The following is an 11,817-nucleotide window of genomic DNA, read 5'->3' on the forward strand; positions in this document are numbered from 1 at the left end:
CATATTCCATGGAAATATCAACACTCGGAGAATTTATGTTGCCTATTCGAATATCCAGTATTTTAATACATATTGTGAGTATCTCATTTATGAAATCATGTATTTGCCAACTCAAATTAGGTACTTCTCAAGTAAAACTAAGTACTTCAAAATTTTCATACTTATTTGGTTTTTTTTTTTCAAAAAATATATATTAAATGAGATGAATATGTTATCCAAATACATTTTTCATTGAAATACCAATACTTGGTGAATTCACGTTGTCTGTTCGAATATCCAGTATTATAATACATATCGTGAGTATCTTATTTACGAAATCAAGTATTTGCAAACTCAAAATAGGTATTTCTCAAGTAAAAATAAGTACTTTAAAATTTACATGCTTAGTTGAGAATTTGATTTTTTTTACAAAAAAATATTAAATGAGATGAATATGTCATCCAAATACACCTTTCATGAAAAACCCAACAATGACCGAATTTATGGTGATCGTTCGAAGATCCAGTATTTTTTACACATTTGGAGTATTTAAAGAGCCAAATCAAGTATCTGAAACTTCAAATAGATACTTTATATGTCAAAATAAGTACTTAATTTTATTTCATGATGGGTGGGGAACTATATTTTTTAAAAAATAAAATGACATGAATAAGTCATCATAATGTATTTTTAATGAAAAACCAACAATAACTGAATTTTTTATTATTGTTCGAAAATATAGTATTTTTTACACATATGGAGTATTCAAATAACAAAATCAAGTATCTGAAGCCCATAATATGTACTAATATTTTGGTAGATGGAAAACACACAATTTGGTGGATAAAATTATATATTTATTTAAATAATAAAAGTGTAAAAATGTAAATTTATATTTGTATGGAGTTAAAACTATATTTGTAATGTTTGTCAGGTATTGTTTTGTAAAAAAAAAAATCATTTAGACACCGAGTCTTAAATGAAAGATTAAGATGTATTTTTTTCAAATCTTCCCATAAATCATCAGCAAATGGAAATAAAAATGAAATGGAAAATCTTGCTCCACCACAAAAAGTGATACCTAGACTAGTGAGTGTTCTCTGTTCTTCGCATACCTCGGAATTCTCGAAAGTGTACGAGTTTTGTTGCGTTCTTACTCTGCTTCGATGCAGACTGAAGCTGAACTCAATTCTGACAGCTTTGTGGTTCTGTTCTCATGGGCTCCCTGGTGACGCTGCACTCTCCGTTCAAGGCTTTGAGATTTTTCAATTTTTCTTGTGCTAGATCGGTGAGTTTTTCCTCCCTATCTGTCTTCAAATTCAAGATTTTGAAAAGATTCAAGAAATGTTCAATCACCTCAAATTCCTTGATTCCTCACAACCCTAACTCGGTATGGGGCAATTACATCCCCACCATCAAACCCTTTTCGTATTTAATCCCCTTTTTTCGGAAGGTTGGGACCTTTGTGGTTGAATCATCGAAGTCGAAATATGCTTCTGTTTTCAAGGATTTAAGTGTCCAGGAGAATGAGTTTCTACAAAATGGGGCGTTTGGTACGGCGCTCATGAGTGTGACGGCGACGGCTAAAGTTAAAATAAGTCCTTTTGTGGCTACATTGGCCGCGAACCCTACGTTCGTTTCGGGTTTATGCGCATTGGCTGCCTGCACAATCTATGAAGGTTTTCCTGAATTTTTGTGTGGAAAGGAAGTGGGATTTTAGGATCATGTTTGCCTCTGGTGGAATGCCTTCTTCACATTCTGCACTGTGTACTGCATTAACTACTTCTGTGGCCATTTGCCATGGGGTGGCAGATTCGTTATTTCCCGTTTGTTTAGGATTCAGTTTGATTGTTATGTATGATGCGATAGGTGTTAGACGGCATGCCGGAATGCAAGCTGAGGTAATTGCTTGTACTTTGGTTTGTCTTCCATGATTTGCTCCTTAATTGTTCATTGTTGTGTTATTGGGTATTGTTTAGGATAAGTGATATGTATCAAATTCTGAATTATTCTGATTGTTTTGTACATTCTTCTTGATATATGGTATGCTTCGGAAGGGTTTTTTTAGAATTTCTGTTTAGAGTTCATTGATGAGTGAACTGCAAGTTCAAAATACTCCTGCTATTGAAAAGGCTTGGCTTGGAAAGGTTTTGAAGTAAGGGCCATTAACTCGAGGGTTAAACTAATCCTTACAAGATTTTCGAATTTGGCATTGATAAGATTGGAACTTGACCTAACTCAACCCCAAAAGCTAGCTCAAGAGTGGAGGATTGTCCAAGATCATATATACAACTCTTAGATATTTTATCCAGCCGATGTGGGACAACTAGCATACCTCATCACTCCCAGAAATGAACATCTGGAGCGTGAAGTTTACGAATGACCCAAGTATGGGCAGAACGGGCGACCCAACTATGGACAGTCCAACACATAACAGTGGAATCTGAGCTCTGATACCATGTTAAGATTGGAACTTGGACCTAACTCAACTCTGATACCATGTTAAAATTGGAACTTGGACCTAACTCAACCCCAAAAGCTAGCTCAAGGAGAGAGGATTGTCCAAGACCATATATACAACTCCCAGAGATTTTATCCAACTGATGTGGTACAACTGACACACCTCCCACGCACAGGATGAACAGCTGGAGCGTGAAGTTTACAAATGAGCCAACTATGGGCAGAACAGGTATCCCAACTATGGGCAGTCCAACACATATCGATGGAACCCGTGCTCTGATACTATGTTAAGATTGGAACTTGAACTTAACTCAACTCCAAAAGCTAGCTCAAGGGTGAAGAATTGTCCAAAACCATATATGGGCATTGTCTGAATAATGGACAAGTTACCTCTGAAGGTCTTTTATCTTGTTTTAGGTGCTTCTCTTAGGAATATATGCTGCTGTTGTGGTCCTGCTAGAAATTTGATTGCTGTCACGTTTTGTAATATTCCAACCTAAATGGATTAATAGACACGGACCAGCGCAGGACTCAATTAGGTCATGTAGCATGCAAACGGATCGCATGTGAAACAAGATGTAAATAATTTAATATAACTTACATGTCTGGCACGTCCTACTGAACTTAGCTAAGCATTACATTGGCCCAGAACTCATTGATGAGACCAGCATTGAAGTCTCACTTGTTCCCACCTATGTTTGGGCATTGGCACTAGAGCAAGGATTTTTCGGGTATTGATGTCTATCATCTATAGTGATACTGGACCACTGGAATATCTAATATTGAATGAAGCGACCAAACATCCTTTACATTCTTAATGAGTAGGGTTTTCTGTAAATCTGCACGGTGAAGGAAGAACTTTATATAGTTATCTTCTTCTAATTGAATTCAACCTGAACTGGCCCCACCCCCCCCACCCCCACCCACTTGTTTATTCCTGTATTTTACCTTGACGTACTTTTGAAAATGAATGATTTCTTGATGTATAGAGGAGCTGCAAATCTAAATACAGTGCAGTGGATTGTCTTGAAATATCCTCATTTCTTGATAGTGTTCTTTATTCATAAGTAGGCCAGGCCATACTGTACTAAAAAATAATAATAATCTCTCTAGGTCCTCAATCTGATAGTTGAAGATCTGTTCCAAGGCCATCCAATAAGCGAAAGAATGCTCAAGGAACTACTTGGTCACACTCCGTCTCAGGTCTTTGCTGGAGCTCTACTCGGTATCATCATTGCTTGGATATGTTCTCCAGGTTACTTCATTGCAATCTGATGATGTGTTTTCAATGATATTTGCAGTCAAAAGTCCGTGATATTTTGGAATCATGTCTTGAGTTTATGAGTACTCTTTGTCTTGCTCACATTATAGTTCCTGAACATTAAACTTGCTTGCTGATTTTGCAGATATTTAACTGTCTAAATTTTTACCTCAATGTTCATGTTTTCTGGTCAATCCATTCTATTTATCGACTATTCTTTTTGTCTTTGGTGTATTAATTCTATTCACTGTTCTTCCAAGAAAGTAAATTTTTTTTTTATTATTTAAGTGAAGTTGAAGTTTAAGCTTTACTTTTTAAACATTACCACTGGAGATATCGTCACTGTGTATTCATTAAAATAAATAATGTTTTAAAAAAAATAAGTAACTCTTTTACGAAACGGTCGATTAGTTCAATTTTCATATTTAACATTATTTTCTGTCTTTTCAACAATCTACCTTTATCTAATTAATTTTTAATTTCTAATTTTTTCATTTAATTACTAAAATATTCATTAAATAAATAATAACATGAAGAATTTTTTGTAAATTTACCTACTTTTTTCAATAATTTTTCAAATTTGTGTGAAAACACAAACAATCCTAAAAATATAAGCTAGGAAAGACACGACGATTATTTAAAATGAAAATGAAACCCCGTGACAGTATTTAAATTAAAGGTAGGAAAGAAATTGTCAGCGCGGAATTTTATTTACTTCTCGAAACTATAAATTCCATAACGGAAACCAAAACAGATCATCAAACGGCGTATGTTTTTCACCATCAATTTCAAATAATACCCCAAAAATATTCAGAATTAAATTCTTTTACTCCATTTTTTACAAAAAAATGTGATAATAATCTTACTCCGATTTTCATGTAATATGGGTGACGTAAAAAATAATAGCACAAATATTTTGCAGTTATAGTTTATATAATACAGCACTATTATAAGATTTAAAATATTTGAATTATTCTATTATATTTATATATATATATATATATAAACTTGATCTTACAAATTCAAAAATATAATTTTAATAAAAAAACTCTGAGAAATGCTTGATATCTTACTTCTTCTCCAAGTAAATGGTTGTTCAGCATCGAATCGAAAAGATTAATACAAGATAATATATTGAAAACATATACTTATCTCGTAAAATATATGTTCAAATCGTAAATAAAAACAAAAATTCTCGTAAGATTGTCTCACAAGTCAATTTCATAACATAAATTTTTAACCAGATACAATTCAATGAAAATTATTATTTTTTATATTAATCATATATCAGATCGATTTGTCTTACAACGTTTAAAAAAAAAGATCTTTTGAGAAAAATAGCATCGGAGTCGAGCTCATATGTGTAACGGCGTTAAATTGGAGTCAGAATCGTTAACTATTACGGCAAAACCGCGTGAGCTTTCTTCTTCTCCAACGAATTACATTTCTGCATAAAAATAGAATCATCCATTTTCCTTGTGCTTTCCACCTATTCAAAACATGTGAATCTCCTCATTTTCAATCTAATTGCTCCCACTCCCAATTTCAATTCTTCCTCCATTGTCTCCTCAGCCGAAGGCGCCGTTTTCCATCGGTTCCTGCTCTCTGGTAAGTCTCTTCTTTTGTCCCATTTGTTCAATTGATGGATTGTTTAGCTCGTTAGAATTTTGATTCATGCCTTAAAACGTGGATCTGGGAATTGATTTTTATTATTAATCGACTTTCTTACTGTTTCATTCAGGCCTGTGAATGATGATGAATATCACATATATGAAAATTCGGTGAATATTTGTGTTTTAGGGGGGGTCCGACTTAGTATTTTTAGGTTTCAGATTTGAGCTTGTGGGGTGTCATAATGTCTTCGGCTGGATTGGTTTCCATTATCCCGTTTCGCGAGGATAATATGATTTTTTCGCCTCCCCAATCCCCTCAACTTAGTCCGGAATCTATTTTGATCTATGTTGCTATGTCGGGCTCGATGGTTCCAATGTGTGTCCTCGAGTCGGATTCCATTGAATCACTGAAGCTTCGAATTCAAAATTGTAAAGGGATATTCACGAGGAACCAAAAATTGGTTTGTCGAGGTAGGGAATTGGCACGGAGCAATTCCCTTATGCGAGATTATGGCGTGAGAAATGGAAATGTTCTGCATTTGGTCCTCCGCCTGTCTGACCTACAGGTCATTAATGTGAGGACGAGTTGTGGGAAAGAATTCACCTTTCATGTTGAGAAAAGCCGAGATGTTGCTTATGTTAAGCGTCAGATAGCAAAGAAACAAAATTTTGAACATGTTGAGGATCAAGATATCTTGCTTAACGACAAGTTGATTGAGGACCAGACGCTGATAAACCATCTCTCGAAGGATAATTCTGATGCTGTGATTTATTTGCTTGTTCAGAAGTCAGCTAAAATTAGGGCTACCCCGGTGGGTAAGAACTTTGAACTGTCCATTGTAGCACCACAGGTTAATGATCCGAGAAAGTGTGGGGGTGATTCAAAGCATGATCATAATCTTTATGTTCCAACCAGGACCCCCATTAGAGAGACAGCGCTGGAGCCTGTTATTATTAACCCAAAGATCCAGATTTTTCCAGAGATTAGCGATTTGATAAATTCTACCATGAATGGTCTGGATAGTGGAAAATGTCCAATTAGGTCATCAGAAGGCACTGGAGGAGCATACTTTATGTTGGATTCTTCGGGTACCAAATATTTATCGGTTTTCAAGCCAACTGATGAGGAGCCTATGGCTGTGAATAACCCTCAGTGGGCTTCCTCTGTCAGAAGATGGTGAAGGGTTGAAGAAAGGAACCAGAGTTGGAGAAGGTGCGATCCGGGAGTGTGCTGTCTACTTACTCGATCATCCAATGAGTGGTCGGCGCTCGTTTACTGGAGAGCTCAGGGGCTTTGCCGGAGTTCCTCCAACTGTTTATGTCAAGTGCCTTCACAGTGGTTTTAATCATCCTGATGGGGTGTCTGTTAAGACCGGGTCCTTGCAAATGTTCATGGAGAATAGTGGAAGTTGTGAGGATATGGGGCCTAGTGCCTTTCCAGTTCAGGAAGTGCACAAGATTGCAGTGTTGGATATGAGGATGGCCAATGCAGATAGGCATGCTGGAAATATATTGGTGAGTAAAGGTGAAGACAGCCAAACCGTGCTAATCCCAATTGATCACGGCTACTGCTTGCCGTATAGTGTAAGTTTTGAATCTATTTTTTTGTTCTTGTTTTTCTTAGTTAACCTTTTTTACTTGTTCGCATAGAATTTGTATGTTGCTCATTTTATCATTTTGTGTGCAATCTCATCTAGTACCAAAATTGTCCTACCCCATTACTTATAAATTTCCTTAAATTAATTTGCCCACTAGATAGTTTCAATGCATACTCCTCATAACTGAAATTTTTGATTAAGAAAAATAAACTTTATTCTTCTAGGATTTCCCTTGCTCATATGACTATGCTGTTCACAAGTCTATGATGGCTAACTCGAAAATGTCTGTGGTTTGCAATGACCATAGTTATTTTCTGCTACAAATATATTAGAGGTCCAGATGATACATTTGCGACGATATGAATATGTACCATTTCTCGCTCCTGTCTCCTCCGCAGCCCCAGCTTCTCACTTGTTCATCCGTGTCAATGTCCCTGTCTGTGGAATATTTTTAACCTTAAATATATTGTCAAAAAATTTCCATGAATATCGTCTGGGTCAAATTATTCTTGTACATAATATAGCCATAAATATGTTTCGTGGCATTTTTCATTCTTTCATTTTGATATATACATGGTAATATGTATATGTTAACGATACAAGTTTTTAACTGATATAGTCTTCCAGCTTTATCCAATATCATCTCACTTTTCAACCGTATTATTCTTCGTGTCCTTGTAGTTTGAAGATTGCACATTTGACTGGCTGTACTGGCCCCAAGCTCGCCAGCCTTTCAGCGCTGAGACCCTAGAGTACATACAATCAATGGATGCAGAAAACGACATCGCCTTGCTCAAATTCCATGGTTGGGAGCTCCCGCTTGAATGTGCTCGTGTGCTACGTTTATCAACCATGCTTCTGAAGAAAGGCACAGAGAAAGGCCTTACTCCATTTGCCATAGGAAGCATGATGTGTAGAGAGACGGTGAGGAAAGAGTCAGTCATCGAGGAAATCATCCGAGAAGTTTGGGACTGTGTGATCCCGGGCTATAGCGAAGCTACATTCCTTGATTCGGTGTCCATTATTATGGATAGCCGTCTCGATGATATGGTCTAACAATATATGAAGTTCTGCTTTAAAATCAGTACATAGATATGTATGATATCTACGTAATGCACATACTGTTGGTTGTGAGTTGTGAATGACCGTAGTTTATATTGTCGAGTCGCAAAGATAATTTCTGTCTGGTCGTCTATTTTCAATTTGTTCAGCATTAACTGGAAATGACTTGTAGAGCTTTGCCAATTTCTGATTCTCATTTGTTTTTTTTCTTTCCGAGTCCTGTTCTGCATTGAGCTAAAATACATTTATGTCACAATTGGAGAATTTTAGATTTAAAGTGTAGGTTTTGTTTTTTTCTTTTTCTTTTTAAGGGCTAACGAGAATAAAATAAAATTATGGATTTTCCAAACCAGAAAGTATAAAGTGATTTTCCTCCAGTTGCAATAGTTACTTTTTTTAATACTATACATTTTATGTAATAATCTACGAAGAACGTTAGTCAAAAAAACTGTATGAAGAAAATTATTTAGGTAAACTGTATTAGAAAAACTATGTACGACATGTTTGTTTGAGAAAGTAATACGAGGGAGTTAAACTTCTGACTGTCAAATATTCAATTATTCCATCGACTCAGATACGGCCCCAACAATAGTTGATTTTATACATAGCACAGGATTAATGTAGTGGACTCCACCTAATTCAACAAAGTCTTGATTGTTGATAAAAACCTATAATTTAATATGGTTTCAAATCCTGTTTACTGTAGATTATCACTTATTTTTATTCTAATTTGATGGTGTGAATTTAAATTTAGATTGTTACACATATGTGTGTGTGTAATTCTTTCCTTGTCATGTCATAAAATCATGTCATAAAAGTAAAGCCGATGCTTTATTCGAAAACCCACTAAACCTCTCTTTACTTCCCACCCATGTCTGTCTGTCTGTCTAATCTGTTCTAAGAAAAGGAAATGCAATGAATGAGAATCAATATCTTCGTAGATCTGACCATTCCAAACCCACCTCTGGCCGTACTAATCTAGCATCATGCGTAGTGGCCACCGCCTTCCTCCTCGCCATCGCCGCCGCCGCCGTAGCAGTCTACTTCTTCGTCTTCAAGCCCAAGCAGCCGGTAATCGCTGTTAACGCCGTTCAGTTCCCGACCTTCTCCATCTCAAACGGCACATGTTAACTTCGAGTTCTTCCAATACCTCACCGTGAAAAATCCTAATCGCGACGAGTTCTCCCACTACGACAGCTCGCTGCAGCTCGTCTACTCCGGCCAGCCTGTGGGAGTCGTTTTCATCCCCGCTGGAAGAATCGGTGGCGGCGGGAGCCAGAAAATATCGGCGAAGTTTGATCTGCAGAAGTATCCATTGCCATCGCCGTTGAAGGCGTCGATCGGCGACGGCAGTAACGGAATTCCCATAGGAGGCTTCACGATGGGGACGCCGATGGAGATAGAGACTCGCATGAAGCTGGTAGGCAAAGTTCGGGTGCTGAAGGTGTTCATGCACCGAGTGATGAGCGGAGTAAAGTGTGAGGTCATGATTGAGTCCACGCGTGGGACTGTTTTGGGTTTCCGCTGTTGACGTGGCACCTCCCATGTACTACTTTTTTTTTTCTCTAGAAAAATAATATAATATAATATAATAATAGATAATTCGAAAGGGAAAAAAAATTAATTCCATGTAACATTGTAATTCCACACAGAGGCTCGCTACCAACATTGTAAGCTAAAATAGAATATATGAGCTACAAAGATTCATCTGGGTTACTTTGTTCTTTCCAAATTCGGCCAATTACACGAAGCCTGAGCTCTTTCTTGTCTCCTCCAGAAAAAGATAGTGCCATGTTTCGTTGTATGATGAGGCCATCGTGACAGTCTCGTACCTTTCGGTGACTGTCTCTAATGCTGCGAGGTGTGCCCTCCCACATAAGCTTCCGACCATTCCCTCCCACCTCCAAACTGTAGCGGTAGCTCCTCCCCTCCGTCTCGTCTCCCATGAAACGAACAAACGCCATGTAAACAGGAGCGATCCCGATTTGAAAAGACTCGAAATGTAGACAGAAATATCGACCAAAGCAATGAAAAACCTGGGTAAATTAAGGAAAGGGTAGATTAAACTACAGCTAGCTACAACCATTCACAATGCCATGCAATGTGATTTCTTAAGATTGCAAGAAATTATATTAAACAGTACTCACAGTTAGCATCCATGTGGCGTTCTCTACATCTCGAGGATTTGATTTCACGTAGCGATGGTTAAACGTGCAGCCGGAATGCATGTCGACCTTGTGATCATCTCTCAAGTGAGTAACAATACTTTGAATATCCCCGACGACTGAGCATTTCGATCCGGCGTAAGGGCAGCTGTAAGGCCGAAAGTTACAAATGGCTTCGTGTTTCGACTTACCATAATAAGGGAAGATCTCAGGGCATCCAAGGGAGACATGCTTGCAAGGAAGTTCGAGTGATTCGGCCAATTTCTCCAACGCTAAGCATCTTATATCACCAAGCTCGTGTCTACAAGTTGGGCACTTGTTGTGAACCTTTGCTTTACAGGTAGAACAAAGGGTGTGCCCGTTTTGGCACTGTAATTATCAACTCCTTGTTAGAAACGTACGTACGTAGTTACATCACGAGAAATCTGTCGGCGCGCAATTCAACAATACGAAAAGGACTTTTTAACTTTGAATAAACAAAATACTCCACCATCGATCCACTTGACCCTAATATATATTTCACCCAATAACTCATTTTCGACCATGCCAATGCTTTCAAAATTACATAATTAACCGTCATCAAAGACATGGATCAGACTTGATTATTTTGAATCCTCAAATTTCTACTTCCTACGTACCTGTGTCAAAGACAAATTTGTACAAATATTTTCATCTACGATGGTTGTCAAGATCACAAGAACGTGGAATGAGATGAAGTATAAACTTTTGGCTAGGCAGTTCATTACTGATACGTCGAACTTTTACCATCGACTCCATTATCGATGAGATTGAGTTCTCTTAATACACGCACGTGTCAAAAATAGCAAGAAACTGTTAAAATCTCGAGACAATCAAATTACTAATAACCAACCAACTAAAGTTGGGGGAAGAAAACAAACGAACGAACAAACAAAGAGAGAGCTGGAGATGACTAACCTGGTGGATAGGAGGATACATAGAACTGGTACAGACAGGGCATTCAAGAAGGTCTTGAACATTGGTTGCTGGATTATTACCATGAGATGGTTTCGGAGGAGAGTGGTCTGAGATTTCATCTTCATTGGCATAACCTTCGGTATCAGTTGGGAATTCAATACTGTTGGACTCCATTTCTTGAAAAAAAACAGTGCTTCAAGTTGTGTTTTTATTAATTGGGTTGGAGTATTTTCTAGCAATTTTCTTGATGAAGCAAGCAAGCAAGCCTAGCCCCCCTTTGCATTAATTAATATGGGAAGATGCTGGTATTGAATAGGAGGTTGTAATAAAAGGTGGGGTATGGTTTGAATTCCATAATGAATATGTGACCGTCATTTGCTCAGTACAAGGTTCTTCGGCAGTGTTTTATTAGCATGGTTCGCTGTCGCGGTTGCGGAGATCGGAACGGATGCTACACACAGATTTTTTGTTCTTGTTGCAGCTGTACAAATCCTTTCCGTTCCATGTCGTTCCGCGTGTCCCGTTCCGTCCCGTCGTTAAATCCCCGTTTTCGGTATATGAAACGCCGATACAAGCCATCAACCTACACACCCCGGAACCTCGTCAAGGTTGCTTGCGTTCCGGTTCCGAAACGCCCGTTCCGACCGTTCCGTTCCCGTTTCGTCCAACCATGATTGCATCCAATGTAAAAGAGTGTGCCTCTTCTACACATAACCGTTCCGCTCAGCCGTTCCGTTCCGTAT

At 37.8% G+C, this 11,817-nt stretch overlaps 1 protein-coding gene and 2 pseudogenes across 1 annotated transcript; 2 read left to right on the plus strand and 1 right to left on the minus strand.

The window, feature by feature from the left end:
- Positions 1-999: 999 nt before the first annotated feature.
- LOC142519233 (uncharacterized) lies at positions 1,000-3,885 on the plus strand (annotated as a pseudogene).
- A 1,227-nt stretch (positions 3,886-5,112) lies between these two features.
- Positions 5,113-8,250, plus strand: LOC142518070 (phosphatidylinositol 4-kinase gamma 4-like; annotated as a pseudogene).
- A 533-nt stretch (positions 8,251-8,783) lies between these two features.
- LOC142519174 (E3 ubiquitin-protein ligase SINAT3-like) lies at positions 8,784-11,353 on the minus strand. Its single transcript, XM_075622111.1, has 3 exons — positions 11,075-11,353; positions 10,121-10,507; positions 8,784-10,009 (listed from the first exon to the last, which is right to left on the minus strand). The coding sequence occupies exons 1-3, from the start codon at positions 11,246-11,248 to the stop codon at positions 9,668-9,670; spliced, it is 903 nt and encodes a 300-aa protein (XP_075478226.1). The 5' UTR covers positions 11,249-11,353; the 3' UTR covers positions 8,784-9,667.
- Between the last annotated feature and the right edge of the window lie 464 nt (positions 11,354-11,817).

This window comes from Primulina tabacum, chromosome 11 (genome assembly GCF_025594145.1).
Source record: "Primulina tabacum isolate GXHZ01 chromosome 11, ASM2559414v2, whole genome shotgun sequence".
NCBI lineage: Eukaryota > Viridiplantae > Streptophyta > Magnoliopsida > Lamiales > Gesneriaceae > Primulina > Primulina tabacum.